The sequence below is a fragment of the Symphodus melops genome (genome assembly GCF_947650265.1).
Source record: "Symphodus melops genome assembly, chromosome: 4".
NCBI lineage: Eukaryota > Metazoa > Chordata > Actinopteri > Labriformes > Labridae > Symphodus > Symphodus melops.
This window is the reverse complement of record NC_136694.1, coordinates 27,010,762-27,032,113: the sequence shown is the minus strand read 5'-3', so window position 1 is coordinate 27,032,113 and position 21,352 is coordinate 27,010,762. Positions and strand designations below refer to the sequence as shown.

The window sequence follows — 21,352 nt, the reverse complement described above, 5'->3', positions numbered from 1 at the left end:
AGATTTAACCTGGAAATGTTACGTGTACTATTGGCTCCCTTTCATTGGCAGCGTTGGCTGCTACAGTTGGTCAAACAGCCAGTGAACAAATCTTTGATCCTATTAAGAGGGGCAGACATTTCCTAAAATAACACGAAGGGGGTGTAATCCCACGACGATGGCACACATCAGTGTTGTTTAAGTAACAAAGGTTTATTTCCACTGGCCTTCGATTGTCAATCATACACTGGAACAAACAATTTACAACATCTTTAGAAACATACAAGTTAAATAAAGTTGGTACAAAATGACTCATACAGAATATGTTTGTCTATAATCTTTATTTGTGACACAACACTGAAAAACTCAAGTAAATCCAGTTATCCTGTAGTGCTTTGTGTGCGACATTCATTGTTATTGTCCTTGAAGAGCCATGAGAACTTGGTAGACACAAAATACAACAAAAGCCAGTTCATAGTTTCACTTTTATGCAAGCTGTTAATCCATAATAATCACTGTAAAAAATAAAATAAAAGAAGCCGAAGTAACAAAAAAAGGAAAACTTTATTAAGAGTCATTCACACTCAAACAAAGTCCCAACACCATCTCTGAATCTACATCATAAAACCAAATGACCGATCACTCCCTTTACTCTCAGTTCATTTGGCATAAACTCAGTACCAATATGGCTGACGCAGTTATGTAAAATTAGAAATACTGGTACACACAACATGAGGCCTTAATAAACGAGGCTTCAAGGAGAGAATAAAAAAAACATGCTCCAAGTGCATGCTTTATCCTCAAAGTAAGCAGTCATTTTAAAAAGAATTATTAAAGAAAGTTAGCCTGAAAATGTGAGAACATGCTCCAGTTGTGCCACGCAGACGGACAGTGTTAAAAAAGACGACATGCTGTAAATTCAACCAGAATGGACTTTTCTGCCTCCATGTTGATGAATCACCCTGATAGATTTTACGTTTGTGCTAAAGTGGAAAATAGAAAGAGTTCATGGTTAACAAATACTGATGAGCAAAACACAAAAATCGATGGTAGTGTACTTGAAAAGTAAACGCCGTCAAACTTCAATGAACAGCACACGCTTCGTGTTCAAACACACCTCAGCACGCTTTTTGCGGCTTTTCAAAATATTCAGCGACACAAAGTGGAAAAAAAGGGTTGTTAAAAAGATTTGTTCTGACAGCATAATGAAATTTAAAAAGTAAACGCTGGAATTTAAAAAAAAGACACCCGTGAACCCTTTGTTTCGTACGGAACAAAAAGAGCTACACGTTTTGTCAAACGTTTCAGCACCATTAGATTTATCTTCTTTAAAAATCAGCTTATTAACAAACCATGAAGCGACATCAGAAGAAGAAGAACAGAAAGGGGAGAAAAAGTCCAACCTAAGTACGTAAGAAATTTGTAGTGTGATATCTGAAAATGCTTAATCTCGATCTCAGCGGCCACTCCTTCGAAAGTTCACAGAGATGTGACATAAAGCACGTGGAAAGATGAGTCCAGCTTCGTGTTAACACAGCACCACTGTGTCAAACTCTTCAAACATCTCGAGCTCAACCAACCATCCGTCTTTAGTGCTGGAAGAGTCTGTGTGACCCGCCGCTCACGTAACGGACATTTAAAAAAAAATAAAAAAACAGGCTACATAACAGACATGATGAGTAACAGTCAAACTTAGTGTGCTGCGTTTAAGACAACAGTGAATAGGATCGCCTCGCAGTGCACATCATGCCTAATTTGTGTTTTAAATTCTGTCTAGCACAGCACAGTGAGTGCTTATCAAACTGAAGTTTAGGCAGTGAAAGGTGAGCAGTAACAACTTTGTGATTCTCTCTAAATGGACAACATATCAAGCGTTACGAGCTGGACCAAAGTCCTAAATGCTAAGTCAATGTTTGGACCTGTCAGTCACAATAATCAGTCTGTTTTCTGCTGGGGTGGAAAATTGAACCTGCAGCCAGATTTTCCCGCAGAGATGTCAGATGGGGAGATGAACGGCCGCAAAGAAAACGGAAGAAAGCAGCTCCATGTTAGAATGAACTGTATCAGGTAAACCAACGTCGTTAAAAAAGTAAAGAGACGTGACTTGAAACACGTTTCAGATTCATTCATCTGCAGTCTGATATCAAGGTTGTCAAAATGATCAATGCCTCAACACGACAGATCTCGAGTATATGACTAACTGAGGATTCATGATTTACTGACGTACCTTTAGTTACTCAAAAGTGAATGATTTAAATCAGCTGGGTGTTTTCATTATATTTTGCAAAATGTACGCGTTTGATTTCAATTTGTTTTAATTAAAAACTAAAAATGTCTTCATTTAAGGTGCCGAAGACTTCTATTTATGTTGCTCTGGGATGAAAACGTGACTTTTATTGGTATTGTATTAGGAGTTTCAATTCGATTATTGTTACGACTCTTATCTGGTACAGCAGTTAAATGATGCAAACCGGTCAAAGCCTCCAGGTAAGATCAGTCAAGTCCGAGTCGACTGATGAAGTCCAACATGAAACAGCCCTAGAGTCACTACGTGGTTCATTATCCATCCGAACCAGGATTCAAAACGGATTCAAACAAACCCTGGGAATCATGTTGGTGTTTTTACCTGACCCTGTTTAAACGATCCCTGACAGACGCGTGATGCTTTTAGGACACCCGAGCTCTGCAGCAGTGTTTCTGACTTTGAGAACTGACAGCAGTATATACGTAATACTGAACCGGCGAGAGGCTGAACACAGTGTCTGCAGATGCTCCGGAGATGTCGCTGAACAATGTGAGGTAGAGGATCACACAAGCAGATTGACAGAAAGACCCACAGAGTAGCCACGTGTGGGGCACGGGGGGGGGGGGGGGGGGGGGTTGGTTGTGGTTGTATTTGTGAGAGGAGAGGAGACATAACAACATTCACACTTCACCAAAATTGGTGTGGCCCGTCTCCTTGGCGTGCTCGCGCGCTTCCTTCTGTCCCACCAAGCCCGTCTGGCACACCATGCAGCGCAGCGCGAAGCGGTTAACGTCCGTGAACTGTCGTTTGCGACGAGCCTCATCTGCCAGCTCCAGCGCCAGCGCCAGGATCACGTCGTCCGTACAGGAGAAGATAGTCTGGGGCGGGACGTCGGAGCCGGGCGTTTCTTTCTGCAGAGGGTCGTAGTGGATGCCGTCGTAGATGAGCAGCACGCGTTTGCGGTAGCCCGCATCCTCGCCGAAACGATCGACTCGCACGGTCTGAGTGTCCACCACGCAGATCTCACACTGGTAAAACTTTGACAGGATCGACACCTCGATGGCTCCTCCCCAGGTGTCGTCGCGTCGTATCCACGTGCAGTACTCTTCGTTTGACTTTCCCAGCACCGCCTCGGAGTACGCCGTGGGGTCACTGGACACGATCTGGGCGATGAGGCCTCGCATCTCCGGGGCACAAGAAGGCTCGTAGACGCCCCCTTCCACCACATAATTCACACTGGTGAAGAGGCAGGAGTTGTCAGCGGGGACGACTCGACGTGCCAGCACAGGTGAGGCTTCCAGGCGCGGCGTTTTAGTCACAGTGGGATGATCCTGAGGCTTTGGCTTGTTCTTTTCTTCCTCCACAATGAGCGTGTCTCCTGTACAAGACGACACGTCAGTCACACAACACAGCTCAGCCTGAGTTTGAAAAAAAAAAAAAAAAAAAATCAACCCTTTCTGTGCCAACTGAATTATTAACTCAATAACTTTGTTTCACCAAAAAACTGTGCCAAAGTTATGGTACTTGGCTTCAAAATATTTTGAAGAGAACTACTTTTAAAATGAGAAACACTGCATTTGAAGAATCCACGTACATCCATTTCATTTAAAGGAATATGCTAGGTCTGTATGACACCAGAACAATATGCAATTTTACAATTAAATGATTCAATGTCATGTTATTTGCAAGTTTCCTTTCTCCTGAATCCAACACAGCATTTTCGTCACGGCTAAATGTTTAACTTTTTATTTGAGGCTTGGTCATGATAATCGGCCTCCATCCAACACGTTAATTAAACGCATGCAGAGTGAGGTATGTTTATTATGAATGCTTATATCTTATAAGTCATTTCGCAGCCGTAAAACCAGCTCAGAGTTGCACCTCTGATATATTTTTTAAATATATTGGTGGAGCGAATTAAGCTCCTGCTGTCTTCATACATGTAAAGTTTGAAAACAAACCTGATTTGATGGGGAAGTCCTTGAGGTGAGCGTCTCCATTATGAAGATCAAGGCTTGACGGTGGATAACCAACCATAATTTTCTGAACGTCACACGGGATACCCGTCAGCTCCTCCACTTTACTCTTCAGCTCTTTCACGCAGGACTGATGAGTCAAGCCCTGCATGATGTGGCTCCCATTTTTGGTCTTACAGCGAAGCCTCAACATCCTGCCTGCAAAATAACATTTGATAATATGTCAGTAACGCTCAAAGTATTCTGTATGAACTTTTTAAAATGGCCCAATGCAAAGATTGTGAGGAGATGAAGGGGTCAGTAGAGGTGGGAGGAATCAATATTTCGTGTGAGGATATTATATCGTCTTATGGCTGCCAAGAATTGATTGAATTTTTTTAGAAGAAAACAAAATCATGCTCGAGTTGGATTAGCCTGAAATACCAACAGCTCAGACAGTGGGGGTCATGCAGCCTTTTACAGGGTTCGACTTTAATCACAGTGCTGGTCAGTCTGCTTGACTCTCGTGTAGAAAGGAAAAGACTGAAGTGAGACGAATAGACAAAACTGTTCGTTGAATTTTGTGGACATAATATAAGCAGTTAAACAAAATGTGAAATCACAATATGTTGTAATACAATTCTCAGCGTAAGGCAAAATGTTTCAAATCACAATAACATCATGTCATGACTCAAGTGTCAGTTTAATGACGAGCCAATCTTCCTACAGCCCGACATTAATTTAAAAAATACCTGTTTCTCATGGAATAGTTTAAAAGTTTATTTTGTTGACTTGTACAGAATCTTAAGTAGAGCTCGTTTCACACTGATAATCATGTAACACGACACAGCCTAAAAATCAATCAGCCTGAGGACGATCCATTTACTCAACCATAAATCGATTCTTCCCGGCTCCCTAACAAATACCTTCACAGTAAGTTGTACTGTGCGGCCATAAGGAGTGTTTATACGTTTTTAGGATTCCTTTAAGGCTCCTCGTGCAGGAGGATTTGAAACAGAGAGGAAAAGAAGAGCATCGGTCTACTCTCCAATCAAATAAAAACAAGAACACTGAATAAGACAGCTTCTTGTTAGAAACGACTGTGCCTCTCTGTACGCTCTTTACAGGTTGATCTGTGAACATTATTGATTACAACGAGTGCCGACATTTGCATTTGATAAAGAGAATAAAATGTCAGAATCAAAGGACCACAGATTGGAGACGGCCTGTGTACTACACCCACTGAGTCCTTGGGAGGGAAAGGCAGATAAAATCATACAACCTTATTTAATCTTGAGAGTAATCAAACAAACACAGAAGATTAATAAATGCATGTATTATTGTATATTTCAGTTTACAATACAAGTAAGAAGTAAGATAGTTTGAGCTACACAAACAAAATGAGTGGAGTCAGAATCTGAACTTTGTGTTGATATTCAAATATTTGGCCTAACAGAAGTCTGCAGGGAGTTTTTTTCTGATGACTTTCTTTCAAGGGATGAACATGACACATTTCTAAAAAAAAACAAGGCTTCTTTGTTTATTGCATCCTTAAGCTGTACATGTTTTTGTTTAAATAAACATGTTTCAAAGAGTCGTGCATCTTTGATTAAATATTTCATCTAAGGGAAAACTAGTGCAAAAAGCAGATCACTTTACATGGTATGAAACATATAAAAAAGGGATAAAGAACTAGATAGTTGACGTTGCCTCCTATCAATGAATCCTGTAAACATGATCCAAACACCACAAAGTTGAACTTTTTCATCTGATACTAAAATAAAACTTGAGCACATTTCATGGTAGTTTGGTCATTTGTTAGATGATACAACACAGCATGATCCAGGCTGGGGGTTGTTATTATTATTATAACACAGCTGTTTTTCTAAATGATAATTAAAGTGCTGATGAGGAGAAGCAGGGGACATAAACATCTCTTTGTTATTGTCCTCTTTGTTCTGAGACAAAAAAAAAAAAAAAAAAAAAAAAGAGTCGGCTAACCTCGGAGCTAAATGCTAAGCATGAAGACAAACAGCTTTATGTGCTACCACTGACAGGAACCCATACACAATGTTGGCTTAAACATTCATACTAAAAATGTTAAAATAAATAATAATAATAAACTTAAGTCTGGACTCCGACACAAACGTCAACGGTTGCTTAGCATGTAGCATCTGCTATCGTTAGCATGACAACCTGACTTTTTTTTAGAGCATTTTTTTACTTGTGTAAATTATGTGACTTGTTGCTCGGTGTGCGATAAACTCGTGTTCATTTAAATGAGATAGCAGGGATTTAAATCAGATTTCTCGTCATCTTACCTGCTGTTGACTGCAGCTCTGCCTCATACAAAAAAAAACAACCAGTGAGTGAATGATGTGTAGAAGTTACGTCTCCGTACGTAAGTGGGACGTCATGACGCTCTGACAACGTGCCCCGTAAATCTATTATTATTTGTACTACTTGAGAGTGTGTATTTTCATGGATTCATTCATCTTGATGATTTTGTGGATTTATCTTTTTAATTGTGTCAACCATCTGAGAGTAATTATTTTAGGTTTTGAAGCTGTAGATAAATGTGTGTCTCAGGGATCTCATCATTAGAGCAGCACAGTTATATTATGCTGGTTTGGAGCCAACTGTCTTCTTCATTCACGCCTTATAGACAAGTACACTCATAGTCAAGTATTTGTGGGCTGGTCATCAAACATGTTTGAACAATTGTCTGTGATGTGTATTATGTTGTTTGACCATGGCTGAATAAATGTATTCACAGTGTTCTCCTTGTTCATTTAGCACAGATAGAAACCCTCACCTTAAAGTACTGAAACATCCACAGATGAAGTGTTTATTGTAAAAGATCAGAAACTGAATTGAAAAACCAAACTCAAGACACTAACTACTTTCAGCGGTTTGTGTGCGATGTAAGTTTCTGTGCCTTCTTTTCATGGTAGTTGTAGTTATTCTAAAGTAATTCAATCGCTGTTTTCTGCAACCACATACTTCCACAAGGAAACATACATTATTCCCATTTCACATAGGGTGTAACATGTTAGATTCTGCTCTTTGAAAACACATTTGTAGTTTTGTGCGTGCACTTAGTAAAGATTTGTCAGGTTAAGCTGTTGCTATCAGAAGTTTTAAGGTAGAGCCGAAGCCTCCAGACCCCTTCCCTAACAATCTGTCAAACCTGCAATGCAATGCCCTGATTTGATCTCTCTTCCAACATCTTACCAGTAGCCCTAATCAGAGCAGACTATGTGACAGTCAATTTTTAAAAAATAATGTTTATTGGTGTATTAAACTAGCAACATATAGCCTGCATGATGTTCACAAACTAAAACATAATTTGTGACAGATTTGGATCATTTCATTGCACATGCTAATAATGTATCCCCAACATTTCTAAAAAAAAAACAAAAAACAAAACACTTCTAAATTAATGTTTATGTCTATAAGGGCACACTCCTGCTGCTTTAGGCAGCACAGTAAACTTTGCAGGTCATAAAATAGTATTCAAAAAATACAAGCATTCGTTTTTAGAAATCACAGGTGTAAGGAGAAAAAGGAGTGAAACACATTCGCAAGAAAATAGTTTATGTTTGGCTGTATGATAACAATCACAGGTAACGAAACGGCTAATTCACATGTAATGTTTTTGTTGCAGGACACCCCTTGTGATAATACACAGGCAAAAAAAAAAAAAAAAAGGTCTGACACCAGTTTTAAAAATGATATCTACAATGAGACAGAAATATATCTCCTGGTATCGAGTCAGTTGAACAAAGTGGTATATCATCCTGATTAAACAACAAAATAAAATGCATAAAAAAGAACAAACTAAAAAGCTTTTCTCATTTCTTCAGAAACTGACAGTATATTCTCTTCAATCAAAACAAAATCCTTATCACGAGTAACAAATGTCTAATTGATAACAATCATAACTCCACATCGTAGATGAGCGTACTCAGATTATAAAAATATTTTGACAGCATCTACTTTATAATATATTCTTTTGCATTATTAGTTCTTCATCAGTGTAACACATCATTTGGTACATTCAGAGGAGCTAATTCTATTACAGTAGTTAATGTTCTGTAAGGCATTCGTGCTGTTGAAGATAAGGATTAGTTGCCAGTTTACACACAGTATGATGTCGTGATTGACTGATTGATTTTGGCGCACATGCAGTAGAGTTTACGATGCCATTGATAAGGACTCCAGTTCAAAGCTGCAGCATGCAGTTTACAGTTAGACAGAGAGGTTATGATGGATTCGACCAGTAAATGACCGCGATTGCAGAAGATATGATGCTTTGGCTCTATCCCGACTATCTTCCAAGAAATTCCATCCTGAGATTCAAGTCTCTGCTCATTATCATGTTGGCCACATTGTGCCACGAAGTGAAACCTCTTTCTTCTTCACTCAGAAGCGGACACAGCTACTAGATTCTTCGGGGCTGTCAAAGTCGATTCCTTCGCACAGGGACTCCTTCAAGAAAAAAAAAAAAAAGAAAGGTTAAATGACTCTCACAAATTAAAGCCTCAAAGCAGCAAATCCTATTTGAGAAAACGAAGAGCCTCCCAGAGGACCCAGGAGTCCCGAGTTTCTATTTAAGAAATTAGGTCATCTTGTCAAGAGAGTGAAAAACAACCATAGTGGTCAAATCTTCTTCAGGACTTAACTGATGATTTTTTTTATACAATCGGACCCCATATGCATGACTTTCTCACAATCATAATCAACCACACTACATATTCTGCATTAACAAGGCGTCAATATTCAAAAACTTTAATGCGACACAACATTTTTTTTTTAATTTTTTTCTAATGTAATTAAAACTGAAGGTGACCATTTGTAAAACATTGAACCTTTACTTTTAATGGAACAAAGCACAAAAGCAACATATCAAATGAGACATTTCTATGTTAGTGGAGGATTACATGCTCACTTGAACGTCCACAACAGGTTTCAAAAGAGTTGGGGCATGTGGCAATCAAAGACTGGAAAAGTTGTGAAATGCTTAAAAAAAAACCGTTTGGTGAAACTTCTCTGTTAATGAGGTTAACTGAGAACAGGTTGTAACATGAGAAGGTATTTAAAGAAATCCCAGAGAGGCTGAGTCTATCTGAAGTAATGAAAGGGACGGTCCATATATAAATAGTGCAGCACTTTAAGAAGAGAATCTGGAGATTGATGCACATACTATCACTAAAGGAACATGTCAGGGTAGTAAACACTGTTGGATGGCTGCATTCTTTGGGCCCTCAGATGACCCTGTATTAACAACAGACACAATTCTGTAGTGGACATCACTGCCAGGGCTCAGGGAGACAGAAGCCATTGTCTGTGAACACAGTTCATCCCTGTGTTCACAAATGCTGGCTGAAACTGGCCCATGCTAAGAGTAAACCAGATCTGGAAATGTTGTTGCCTTCTCTGGAAAAAAGTCCTGTGACAGTCAGGATGTGAAATTCTGTAGAGCACATGACATTTACCTTTGCGTTTGTGTAGGCTTCATCAATGCTGAATGTTTACACACAAGTTTCAGAGTTAAATCTTTCTTCCTTTCAACATTTGATATGTTGTCGTTGTGATATTTCCAATAAAATGCAGGGTTTTATAAATCGTCACATTCTGTTTTTTTTTTTTTTAACATTTTACACAATGTTCCAACTTTATTAAACGTTTAAAGGTTTCTATATTGTTGTATATATATATGACTACAATTTCCCCTAAACATACGTAAGCAGGAGCCTTATAAATACTGTCATAAAAGAGTCGGTTGTTGCAGACATTTATTGAACAACCCAAGAATCTGATAGCGTGTTCTAGATAATGTCCCTGACATGAAACAAAAGGCGTCCGCAGCTTTCGTTCTGACAAAGGTGATGAAAGGTTAGAGATACTCAAAGAGTTCAAATCAGGGAAAAAAAACACCAGTGTGGCAACAGTTGGATGGGCGGTTATGATGGCGTAAGATGAGGAATGGGAAAGGCCGACTACAAGAACATGAGTCTTTAAAATACTCACAGATAACCGCTTCCTATCCAAGGCTGCTAAACAGGTTGGAGAGAGTGGAGGAAGAGAGACAGAGAGAGAGAGGGAGATAGAAATGTGGAGAAGGGCTAAAGCAACAAAGCCCATAAAGCAAGGCCAACAGATACACACATGTGCAGATGTGAATATGCATCTCAATATTCAGTGTCGGTTTGGTGCTTTGACATTTGTGTCAAATCAAATTGTTTAAAAAAGGAACAAATGACTCCTGATTTACAAAGTTTACGCATGGCTGTCTTACATGTCTTTGATGTTTGTGTGTCTTCTGTGTATCATAAATAGTGGTCAAAATTCTCCGCCGCAAAATAAAAGGAATGCGTGCCGTTTTCTGCATATTCAAGCCAGAGACAGCCTACAAGTGGAGCAGAGGTCATGCAGGACAAACATCTGGCTTCCAAAAACAGACAGACACAACATCAACACAAGAGATAAACCCACTCAAGATCCAGAGCATGCCCGAAGAGAGGAAGAAAGATAGATAGGCGGCTCGACAGAAATGGATTCTATGTGTGTGATTTTCAACACAGACACTAAATCATCGGGAGGATCCACAACTGATTGAGTAGGGATGTCAAACACAGGGGTTACAACTATGGAGGGAGGTGATTGGTTAACACTCGACACAGTGACTGGTTCAGAGGGGCAGCCTGGTACTATGAAACTAACTTGGCTTTGCCGTTCCTCTGGCATCAGAGCTGATGGGGTGGGGGCGAGCGGGAGCCAGGGCTGGTTGCCCGCGCTGTAGAGCCTGGGACGCTTGACCTGGTCGTGACTGGACAAGGGGGTGTAACTATTCCTCCGGTGAATGAGAGCAGATTCCCTCGGGTTATTACCCTGGTAGGAGATGAAATACCGCAAATGTTAAGGGAAATGTTTACAACACGACAGAGGGGGGGGGGGGGACCTCATCACACAAATCTACAAGGATCCACAGAAACAATTTAGACATCTGAAGCCTGGTTAGTGGACATAAGATGTCTTAACCACATTATTCTACCAGAACACACACAGGGCTTCACAAGCAGTCCAAAGGTATAAGGGAGTCAGGTTAGATTGTGTCTACCAAACTGGCATATAAATATGATTAAAACATAAGATTAAAAAAAAACAAAAAAACTACAACAACCAAAAGTTACAGAGCAGGAATGAGGACAGTATGAGGCAGGGAAGCACAACTAGCTTCACCTGCTGGGTGCTGAAGTGACTGCCAGTTTTTTTGCCAAAAAAACCCCCCCAATAACTTTCAAACCAGATGGTGGTAACCTTAAATTACATTGTGCTTCACAGACGCAGCGCTGCGTTGGGATTTTGCTGAGTATGAGCATGCAGCACGGTGCAGGACAGCGTGAAGCAGAGCAGTGGGACAACAATGTGCGGGGCGACGCCCTCAGCTCCTGTGGTGTGTCTCAGTGAAGCAAAAAGATGTAAAGATTACATTAAAGGATGGTGTGTTGGGATTAAACCGCTCGGTATGAGAAAGGAAGCAAACTGTCAACACCCCGTTTCAATGAGTGAGCGTCGACACAGATAGCAAAGACAGACATTTAAACATGAGTCAAGTTCAACTCATTGAGGCTTCTGTGAACGTTTCTGAATTACTCAACTGAATTTAGACATCGCTGGGTGCCATTTGTTTGACAGAACAGCATAAAAAAGTGCTCAAAAGTTTGACCACACAGCACATCATTCCTGTAACATCCTCCCTGAGGAGACAGGACAGAGGGCTAACACCTGCTTCAGTCCAGAGAGTACACCTTGTTAAAGTGTAGCTCAAACACATCAGGCCACAATGGAATCTGTATTATTACTTTGGAGCATGCAAGCAGAGACACGAGGACGGCTAGCTCTGCAAAGCAACGTAGCATTATCAGCCAAGGCATCCAACCTGTTCTAGACAAAAACAAGAACAGGGGTCTAAGACAGGGAGCAACGTGTGATCGCAACCAGCAGACACACAACAAACAAGACAAGAAGAGCCTTCTCACTTTTAAATTAGAGGATGAGATTTTGTGCTAGATCTGAATTAATGCTCAGTCACAATCAAAATGATTTTCCATGGAGGATCAAATCAGAGGCTTTAATTGAACGATGTGGAATCAGCTGGATGCAGCTGGATTCAGGGCGACTTACAAGAGGCCGGTCTCGATGTGTGTTTACTGCCTCCACATTGAGGTAAAACATTTCCACTTTGCAACCTGGAGGACAACAGAAAGAAAACATGTATTAGATCATAAATGATACATATTATATCATCAGTGTAAGACATTAAAAGACACAAATGAACACATATATACAGTCCTCTAAAAAGCGTCCAATGAGAGCGGCTCGTTGAGTTTCAGGTCTATTTGTAATTTGTTAAAAAGCAGCAGCAAACTTAAACTCCTCTGAATGAGATTGTAAGCTGTGAGGTGCGGCGCGTGTTTTAAAAGCATCAACACAGTCCGGCACAAACATAAAAGTGGCCGCGTCCAGTCCCTTCTAAGATTCAGCGGAGAGGCGGGATGTTTCTCAGTCTGAACCTTTTTTTACCAGCTGCTGAATTTGAGATTTAAAAGGAGAGCCATTCAACCGATCAATTCAAACACAAAGATATCTGCAGGCTGAAACAGACGCCATCAGTGTATCCTGAGAAGTGGAGATGGAGGTTTAGAGGTCTGCTTTTGAAAACGGCACGACTTTCATTTTGTCTGCGTTTGAAACAACTTATGAATGGCACACGTTGTTTTTCTTGTGGTGTAAAAGTGAGAGCTGAAAACCTACCATAAGCAACAGGTGTTAGCTTGAGCACTGTGTGGAGCGGGCATTTCATGTACGGCAGATCATCTGTGGGGCAAAAGAGAGATTCATTAATTTCCTGCCTGTGTGAGCTGGTGTATTTATACTGTGTGTGTGTGTGTGTGTGTGTGTGTGTGTGTGTGTGTGTGTGTGTGTGTTTGTCACCTGCACTCTTGTCCAGAAAGTAAGCGAGGAGGCAGCGCATCACAGCTTGGTGACAGATGACCAGCACATTTCCCTGTCTCTCTAACTCCATGATAGCAGGCTCCAGACGTTGGACAAGATCCTGATAGGACTGAAGGAAAGGAGAAAAGAGACTTCTTAGCAGCTCGACGCAGAACAAAACAGTCGACACGAAGTGTGAGTTAAAAGAATCGACACTTTCAGTGTGAATCAACGACAGACTTTCACGGCAGAAGAGTCTTCTCTGCGTGGTTTGTCTTCCTCCACAAACCTGGCAAGTTACACCTCTTACAATAATCATTGTCTTCTAAATGTTGAGGCAGTAACTGTGGCATGGACAGGACATAATGTATGATTGTGTGTCGAAAACATTTGAATGAATACGTTTCACACGATGAGCTCCATCCCGATGATGATGCAAAAACTACATTTCAAAGTGTGCAACACTTTCACAAAGCTTGTGACACATTTACAAATTTGATTTTTTTTTTTTTACATTTTGTAAAAGAAAAGAATGAAAGCAAAACACGTTTACCAAGGACAAAACAAGTGTCTATTTCAGAAGACAAATTTACAAGATGCCAAACACTTTTACGAGCGCTGAGACACTTTTACAAGACGTGACCAGAAGTGAACGTCCACACGAAAAGCAAAACTGCTCACCATAAACTCTGGTGCTCTGCACACTTCTAAACGTGTCTCAGTGTTTCATATTTGTTAAGTCTTTATTAAAAGTGTTTTCCTTACATTGGTGTAAAAATACATTTTGTTTGGTATTTCCCAGCGAACGTAGGAGTCTGACTTTAGAGATGGAGATTAGAGAGGAGAGAGATTAGATCTCTTAGATTTAGAAGAATAAAAAGCACACACGAACAAAAGGTTTGTTTTACTTTAGTGTCCCAGTAGGACGTAGAAGCTGCTTCAGCATGTCTAAATGTTAGATGAAAACACCTTCTCAGACTGTTTGAGTTTAGAGAAACAGGTTGGAGTGGTCTGTCAGGTCACCTCTCCTCCTGGGTAGCGATAATGATATTTGTCCTGGTCCCTCAACGCAAACTCCTCCGGGAAGGTCTTCTGGATCATCTCATAAGACATCTCCTCACACACGCCCTGGACAAGGATGACGAAGGCGCACGAGTATCACAATGACGAGAAAAAATCAAAACGTCACTAAACCTTAGCTTCACTTCAGAGACAGCAGGATTAAATAAAGTTCACATGAACAGAGTTTCTGAAAATCTTCACCCGAGAAGGAGTTTTCCCAAAAGGTGAGTTTTCATTGAACTAAAATGCAGTTTGTGTACGAAAGGCCAAAACACAAAGAAAGAGCTAAGAGTAAAAATACTTAAAGGGACACTTCACCCATTTACATGAAGCTCATTTTGCCCTGAGACGAGAAAAATGTGTTTTTCTTTGCTTGAAAGATTTCTTCATGTGATGCAAAAAGCGTCATATTAAATCACATGAAGAAAACTTCCAGGAAAAGAAAAACATATTTTTCTCTTCTCAGGGCAAAATGAGGGTTGGATTCACGAGAATTCAACACTACTACCATGTTTCTAATGATACACAGCTTCATGTAAATGGGTGAAGTATCCCTTTAAGTGTCTCAGAAATGATCCATCATTTAGTTCAGCTCTGTAATTGATTGATTAAACAGGGTACCAACAGCATCGATCTCGTTGAGTATCTTCCACTGTTCATAGGGGACACCGAGCTCCTCCGCTGTCTGGATGGTTCTTCTCAGCTGGCTCGTCCACACCTTCAAATCCGAGAGTTTGTGCTCCTCAATGAAATCTCTCAGGGCATGAGAAAACTGGGACATGAAGACAGAAAGAAAGGTCTCCAATTCATCTGTGTTCATCATCTATCGCTCTTAGAGTTCTCCCTTCGAGGAGCGCGTGATCGACTTTCCACAAAGACTTTGCAGTTCATAAAAAGAGGATCACGAGCGTACCTGTTTCCCTCGAGCAGAAAGCTCAGCGTCTCCTCCGATGCGGCCTTCGATGTTGTGGTTGCTCTCTCCGTGGCGGCACAGGTAGATGGAGTGCGAGTGCACGTGGATGTTCATGAGGTAGTAGACGATCTTACTCTGGATGTAGTCCTGCACGCGGTTCACCAGAAAACGCCGGCCCACGTTCATCACCTTGATAAAAGACAGATCCCTGCAGGTACCAAAGAAATACTCTCTGGATCAAATTGTTGATCACTGTCTCCATCTAGTGTGCGTTTTTTTATGAACTGCAAGTGTAACGCCACAGGTTTTCATTTATTGATTTATTTTGTTAAAGCAACTTCATTCAAATATGGCGTTGAGACTTTGTCGAGAAAAAAGCAGCAAAACTATTAAATAATAAAAAAAAGCGTACAAGAGTCAGATTTATAAAGAAATACATGGATTAAAGGATCATGCAAAATATTAATAGGATTTGATCAGCTCTTACTTGTCGTAATCATCAGGATCTAAAGGTTGGTAGGTAACCTTGTAGCACTCGATTCGTTTGAGGAAGTCATCCATCACCCTCTCTCGGTGTCTCTCGGGATAGTCAGGACTGGACACTTTTACTTCCTGTCACAGATATTCAGCACATTCAGAAAATGTCAGCAGGCACCCTCGACACGGCACATCCAAGTGAATATTTATAGATCCCAGGTTTGACCCAGTAAAGGAGTCACAGCCGGGGACATTGGTTCATACCAGAATATTAGCAGCGATAACCTCTGGGTCGTCACACACCGACTCCACAAAGAACACCTGTTAGGAAGAGAGCAGAGGGGACGAATGAAAGTAAAGCTTCCTGAAGCTCTGCCCAGAAGCTACGCCACAAACACCCTCCTCCATAGAGATTTAAGGAAACCCGAGGTTAAAAGAAGTCATTTTACTGCTTCACACAAAGCTGGTCTAAATGTTTCACACTTCTATAATACTTTCAGACGGGTGCTGCGAGCAGAGCGGGCAGTACGCCAAGTTAAATCCTCGAAGCGGGCGGCCTGAGTTCAAGTCCAACCTGTGGCTTCTTTCCTGCATGCTTGACCCCACTCTCTCTCTCTCTCTCTCTCTCTCTCTCTCCCTGATTTCTGTCTCTATCCGCTGCCCTCTCTCTAAATAAATGCAAAAAATAAATAAACCTACAATATATGTTTTTACCTTCAGACCACATGTTTTAAAATGACACCATCCACATTATTTAAAGGACCGATATTATAAAGTCAATCATCTTTTAAAGGCATCTAACTAACTTAAATGTGTGACAGGTTGTTTCTTCATGCGATTGTTCTTTCCATGATCATTGTGTGAAACAAAAATCAAAAATTAAAATTTGGGTCGGTTGTACCTTGAAGGCATTCTCCTTCACAAATCCCAGAATGAGGTCACGGCGCTCTCTTGTTGTGTTTGTTGCATCGAACACCTAATCATGAAGGGGGAAAAAAACAAAACAAAGAGTCATACAGCTCGTCTCTGTGTGGGTGTACTGTGTTCAAATGTTTGTAGGACAAAAGGGATTAAGTTGTACTGATGCCAGATGTCGTCCCACTCTGGATGTCTTAAATCTTTTGGATATGAGCCAGCGGCGAGACACGAAGAGACACATGAACTCACCGCGATCTGACCTCCCTCCTTTGTCAAGTATGCCTTCACATCGTGCAGCGCTACAAGAGCACAGTGTCTGTGGGACAGAAAACATAGAGACAGGCCAAATCAAATTCAAATAAAATAAGTCACAAGTGAATAAAACAGCCCCGAGATTTAACCACAAATTAGCTTTCCGTACCAAAATTGCTCTTTTCTTGCACGGCTGTAGAGATGTTAATTTCTGCTGTAAATATGTGAACATGGGGTCTTGTAGGGATTCTTTGACTCATTGGCTTCCTTTTTCAACACAGGACGTTGTGACTTGGTATTGACCCTCACAAACAGATTGTGGTGTCTTCAGGTAAAAGGTGGAGACAGCCACAGATGTCAAACACACATTTAGAAGTCTGCAGGCTCAGACTGATGGGTGACACAACATTGGCTACATTCACTTCTCATATATTTTATCCAAACTCCTGCACCCGTGACCACATCACCCCTGTCCTTCTTACCATCCCTCAGAACATCCACGTCATACTCCTTATTATCACCTCCAGAACTTGGCTCAGCCCTACCTGTCTGAGCTCCTCCACCTGCACGCTCAGGTCTACTGACCCCCCCTCCCCCCACAACCACTAACAAACTCTGTCCTCCTCCTTCTTTCACACGATCTCTTATTTTTATTAATTTAATTCTTTTGTTGTTCTTTGGTAAACATCTTTGAGCATTCAGAAAAAAATCCATACGCTCTTATAATTCTGGAGGGCAAGTAATCGTATTTACCAAAATGTTGGAATATGACTATGACTCATGAGCACAAACCTGATTAATCACAATCAAAGGCGACGTCTGCTCTGGAAACATCCCAAAGGCCTTTTTCCACTACACGTTACCTTTCCTTACTCCCCCCTCAGATAACACTGCTCCCAGCAAAAAGACCAACTCTCAGTACTAATCCGAGCTGCAGCTTGAACCGGCTCGGATCCTCCTGCACCACCCGAGAGAGCTCGTGTCAAGCTTCAGAGCGACAGCAGCAGCTTGTTTAATATCTGGGTCACATTTCAGCACTGGGATGCTGTCAGGGCCGCTCACATTTCTCATGACAGCCATCCCCATTTAAATGACTCTGACTGAGATAAGACTGCTACTTCCTTTATCAGCCTTTTTTTCCCCACCAAATCGAAGTGATTGACACTTTGCCTGAATAAAAACCACCATACCGTTGAATGTGTTAGATAATAAGTCTGCTTATGCACATTAAATACAGATTAGTTCCAACCGAAGGTGCTATGAACACTGTTCAGAGAAGGCCTGAGTTTCCACTGTTGGCTCACAAACAGCTGAGTCACTGATGCAGCAGTGTAGGCTGCAGATTACTGAAGAGCCTGATGTTGACTCCGAGAAAGATTACACTCACAATAGTAGGGATGCTTCAGGCAGCTCCCCTTAATGTTATTTCATGACAGATAATATGTGAATGTGCTCTGTCATGACTGCGCGAGAGCACTTAAGGGTCATTTGCCCGTTCGTAAACGTGGAACTTACTTGCGTATTTTCATGGCCTCCTCGTTGTCGTGGCGGAAGAAATCATAGGACTTATAAGCTCTGACGGCCTCCCGGCGGTACACGCCCAAGTTAAACACTGCAGAGGGAACACACAGTTGTAGAGATGTTTTCCTGACAATTCAACTTTTGCTACATTTTCCTCCTCCTTATTTTTTAGATTCTCTGGCAGCGAGTGTACACATCTACAAGTGCCTGTCATGTGGGGCTGAAGTTGCTGCACACAGAAATTAAAGGAACATACAACTTGCCTCTGGAAAGAGGAAAAATATCATAGCATCTTCTACTACAATTCATTGAGCAGACACTTTTGTCCAAAGCAACGGAAGTACAACACAAGCGAGGATCCAGAGAGGAGGAAACGACGTCATTATGTGTAAAACGAACGGCGTCGCGTCTGACAGGAAGTGCACAGAGGCAGAAAATATATCATCATCAACAACAGCTGCTCTCAGGAGTTCCTAAAGAGCGTCATCATTAGCATCATTTAATGGAGCAGGTGTTCATGCTATGTCGTCAAACACCCTTACATTTGCAGCTCAAAGCCAGCGCCACAAAGACGTTAACCTTTTGTTTTGTTACAAACGAATTGAAACGATTATTTAGACGCCATGTCATTGTGCACTACAGCTTACAGGTCTGTCCCTGTGAGCTGAAGAAAAAAAAGCCCTAATATAGATAAACAAAAGGTAAAGATGAGATGGTCACATCTTTCTTTTACAGTTGGGATGCATTCAAAGACAATCCGAAATGACGGTTGTATAAGAATCAAACAGCTAACAGGTAAAGATCCTACATTGCATTGTAACTGGAGATCTGCTCTTCCTCCTTTCATTTGCTTCTTGACCTTTTGTTCTTGCTGGATTTTGTTGACCTCTCTGTTTGGCCTGACTGTTGAATGTTACTTCTGTTATCTTCCCTAATTCCTGCACTTTGTAAGCATCTGTTGTTAAAGGTGCCTCCTGCTTTTCTGCTACACATGGATTATTACACTTTATCAGAATCAGTCTTATTGGCCAGGTATGTTTAACACACAAGGAATTGAACTTTGGTAGACTGCGCTCTCTCTGTAAAATGAAAACATTAAATATTAACAGTTAACTAAAAACATAAACAAGTCATTAAAGACTAATATGTACAAGACTAAATACGATGATAGTGCAGTGAGTGGTGCAAGAGGATGATGCAGTGAAGATGAGGAAGTTGTCTTATAGAGTGTGCATAGATGATCATTTAAATTAATTATGTGTACATGTATATGACTTTGATGTACCTTTGGTTGGGACTCCGATCCAGTTGAGGTAACGTGTGAGTTTCTTGGACATGTAGGTCTTCCCTCTTGCAGGCAGGCCGATCATCACGATCACTGTAGGAGAGTTAGTCATGTAGGAAGCCCAGGCTTCACAGGAGACGGGAAAAACACACGTCAGAATAAATAATCAATAAAAGAAACCGTACACAGCATGAGAACACTTATATCTGACCATCCAACGCTTATCTACGGTGGCCCTGAAGCTCCAAATAGTGTTTCTTAATAAAAAGAAAAGTTGCCTCTTCTGAAACATTGTTAAATTTTGACATTGCAGTATTTAGCACCAGGAAGACAAAGTAACAGTACAACCTGCACAGAAATGAAAGAAAACGTTTTTCATTTACTTTGACTCTTTGAAGGTTAGGCTGTATCTTTAAAAACAAACAAAAAAACACACACATTTAGTTGCTGTTCTTGCAAGATTATAACAATGTTGGACAAAAATAGCTACCTCTTTGGAAACAAATAAAAATCATCAGTGGACTTGGGTTAAAAAAAAAGAAACTGAAGAAATGAGAAGAGGTCAAAACCCCCCCTGCTACACATCCCCAGCCAACCCTGTGACATCACTACAATATTATTTTAATTAAAAATAAAGTATCACCCAACACTGGGCTGTGTGGGACTTCTGTTTGTGTTGTCGAAGGTATCATACACAGGTATCCGCATCGTCTGCTTTTTGCTAGAATGACATTTAAGTTTCATATTCTGATGTTATTACTTCTTTAAAATTACTTTAACGTTATTGTGTCACCCCTTTAAAAAAAAAATCTATTGCAGCTTAAATGAAGCAACATATCGTTGGCATTTGAATCGCTTTTCAGCATCTAAAAAGGTAACAATTACAGGATTTATAATAGTTCATTTATTTATTGAGCCAGTGTAGTAATGACTAGATTTATTTTAGGACCAATAAGGGAGTCCTTTCTTCGTCTGGGCCCTGTGTAGTCAGTCTCACATTTCCCTCCACTATGACGCCCATGAGAAATCTTATATTCTTATTAGGCGTCACCCTTCTTCTGCCTTAGGACATTCACTTTACATGTCGGTCTTTTGCAAGTTGCAGTCTAAATGAAATGACCTGCAGAGACCCAGGGAAGAGATTAAGAAGCAATCTGTAGAGTGAACAACACACCGTCTTCCCTTACCAGAGCATCTGAAGAAGATTAAAGCATTTAAGTGTGAAGGAAGTGTTTAAATGTAATTATGGGCAAAGTCAGACTTTACTCACAGCATTTCTTCTCTTTCATTCTCAGGTCTGTTTTCTTGGGTTCTGCTGAGTTTGCACAGCCGTTGTCTGTCTGAGGGTTTGACATGTTGGACATCACTTTATTTCTCAGAGGAACATTGTCCAAGCTTGCACTGAAACAGATAAGACAGGAAAAACTAAATGTATTAGTCCATGCACCTCTTGAAACACATGAGCCTTTTTCTAGAGCATGCTATATTATTGCATCATGTTTCCCTGGTAACACGCGGAGAAGCAGCCAGATGAGAAAAGGATGAAGAGAAAAAGATGCTGCCACATCATCATCAGAAAATCCGCTTAGATAAAAACACAAAGCTGCTGAACAAGGCAAAGCAAAGATTCCCTCTCCAACTGGGGTGACTGAGTTCATGCGACACTGAAAATTCAAACACAATCCGCTTCACAGGCTACAAGACTGCATCATATTCGTTTTTATTCTTACCTGGAAGAAAACAAA

General features: G+C 40.8%; 2 protein-coding genes across 6 annotated transcripts; both read right to left on the bottom strand.

Annotated features, from left to right (window-relative positions):
• Positions 1-303: 303 nt before the first annotated feature.
• Positions 304-6,604, bottom strand: yod1 (YOD1 deubiquitinase). The gene is made up of 3 exons (XM_079340805.1): positions 6,501-6,604; positions 4,186-4,398; positions 304-3,602 (listed from the first exon to the last, which is right to left on the bottom strand). Exons 2-3 carry the CDS (start codon positions 4,391-4,393, stop codon positions 2,905-2,907), a joined length of 906 nt encoding a protein of 301 aa, XP_079196931.1. The 5' UTR covers positions 4,394-4,398; positions 6,501-6,604; the 3' UTR covers positions 304-2,904.
• Positions 6,605-7,478: 874 nt separating this feature from the next.
• pfkfb2b (6-phosphofructo-2-kinase/fructose-2,6-biphosphatase 2b) lies at positions 7,479-21,008 on the bottom strand. Of its 5 annotated transcripts, none has more exons than XM_079341850.1 (16): positions 20,878-21,008; positions 19,608-19,733; positions 18,317-18,413; positions 16,799-16,865; positions 16,533-16,607; positions 15,896-15,952; positions 15,642-15,766; positions 15,155-15,362; positions 14,867-15,013; positions 14,203-14,307; positions 13,180-13,309; positions 13,000-13,062; positions 12,370-12,434; positions 10,906-11,073; positions 10,213-10,238; positions 7,479-8,670 (listed from the first exon to the last, which is right to left on the bottom strand). In XM_079341850.1, the coding sequence occupies exons 1-16, from the start codon at positions 20,969-20,971 to the stop codon at positions 8,601-8,603; spliced, it is 1,623 nt and encodes a 540-aa protein (XP_079197976.1). In that variant the 5' UTR covers positions 20,972-21,008; the 3' UTR covers positions 7,479-8,600. The 5 variants fall into 5 exon arrangements, with proteins under 5 accessions (XP_079197976.1, XP_079197977.1, XP_079197979.1 ...); XM_079341851.1 differs by having other exon boundaries at positions 10,213-10,235; XM_079341853.1 differs by lacking the exon at positions 10,906-11,073.
• Positions 21,009-21,352: the final 344 nt, after the last annotated feature.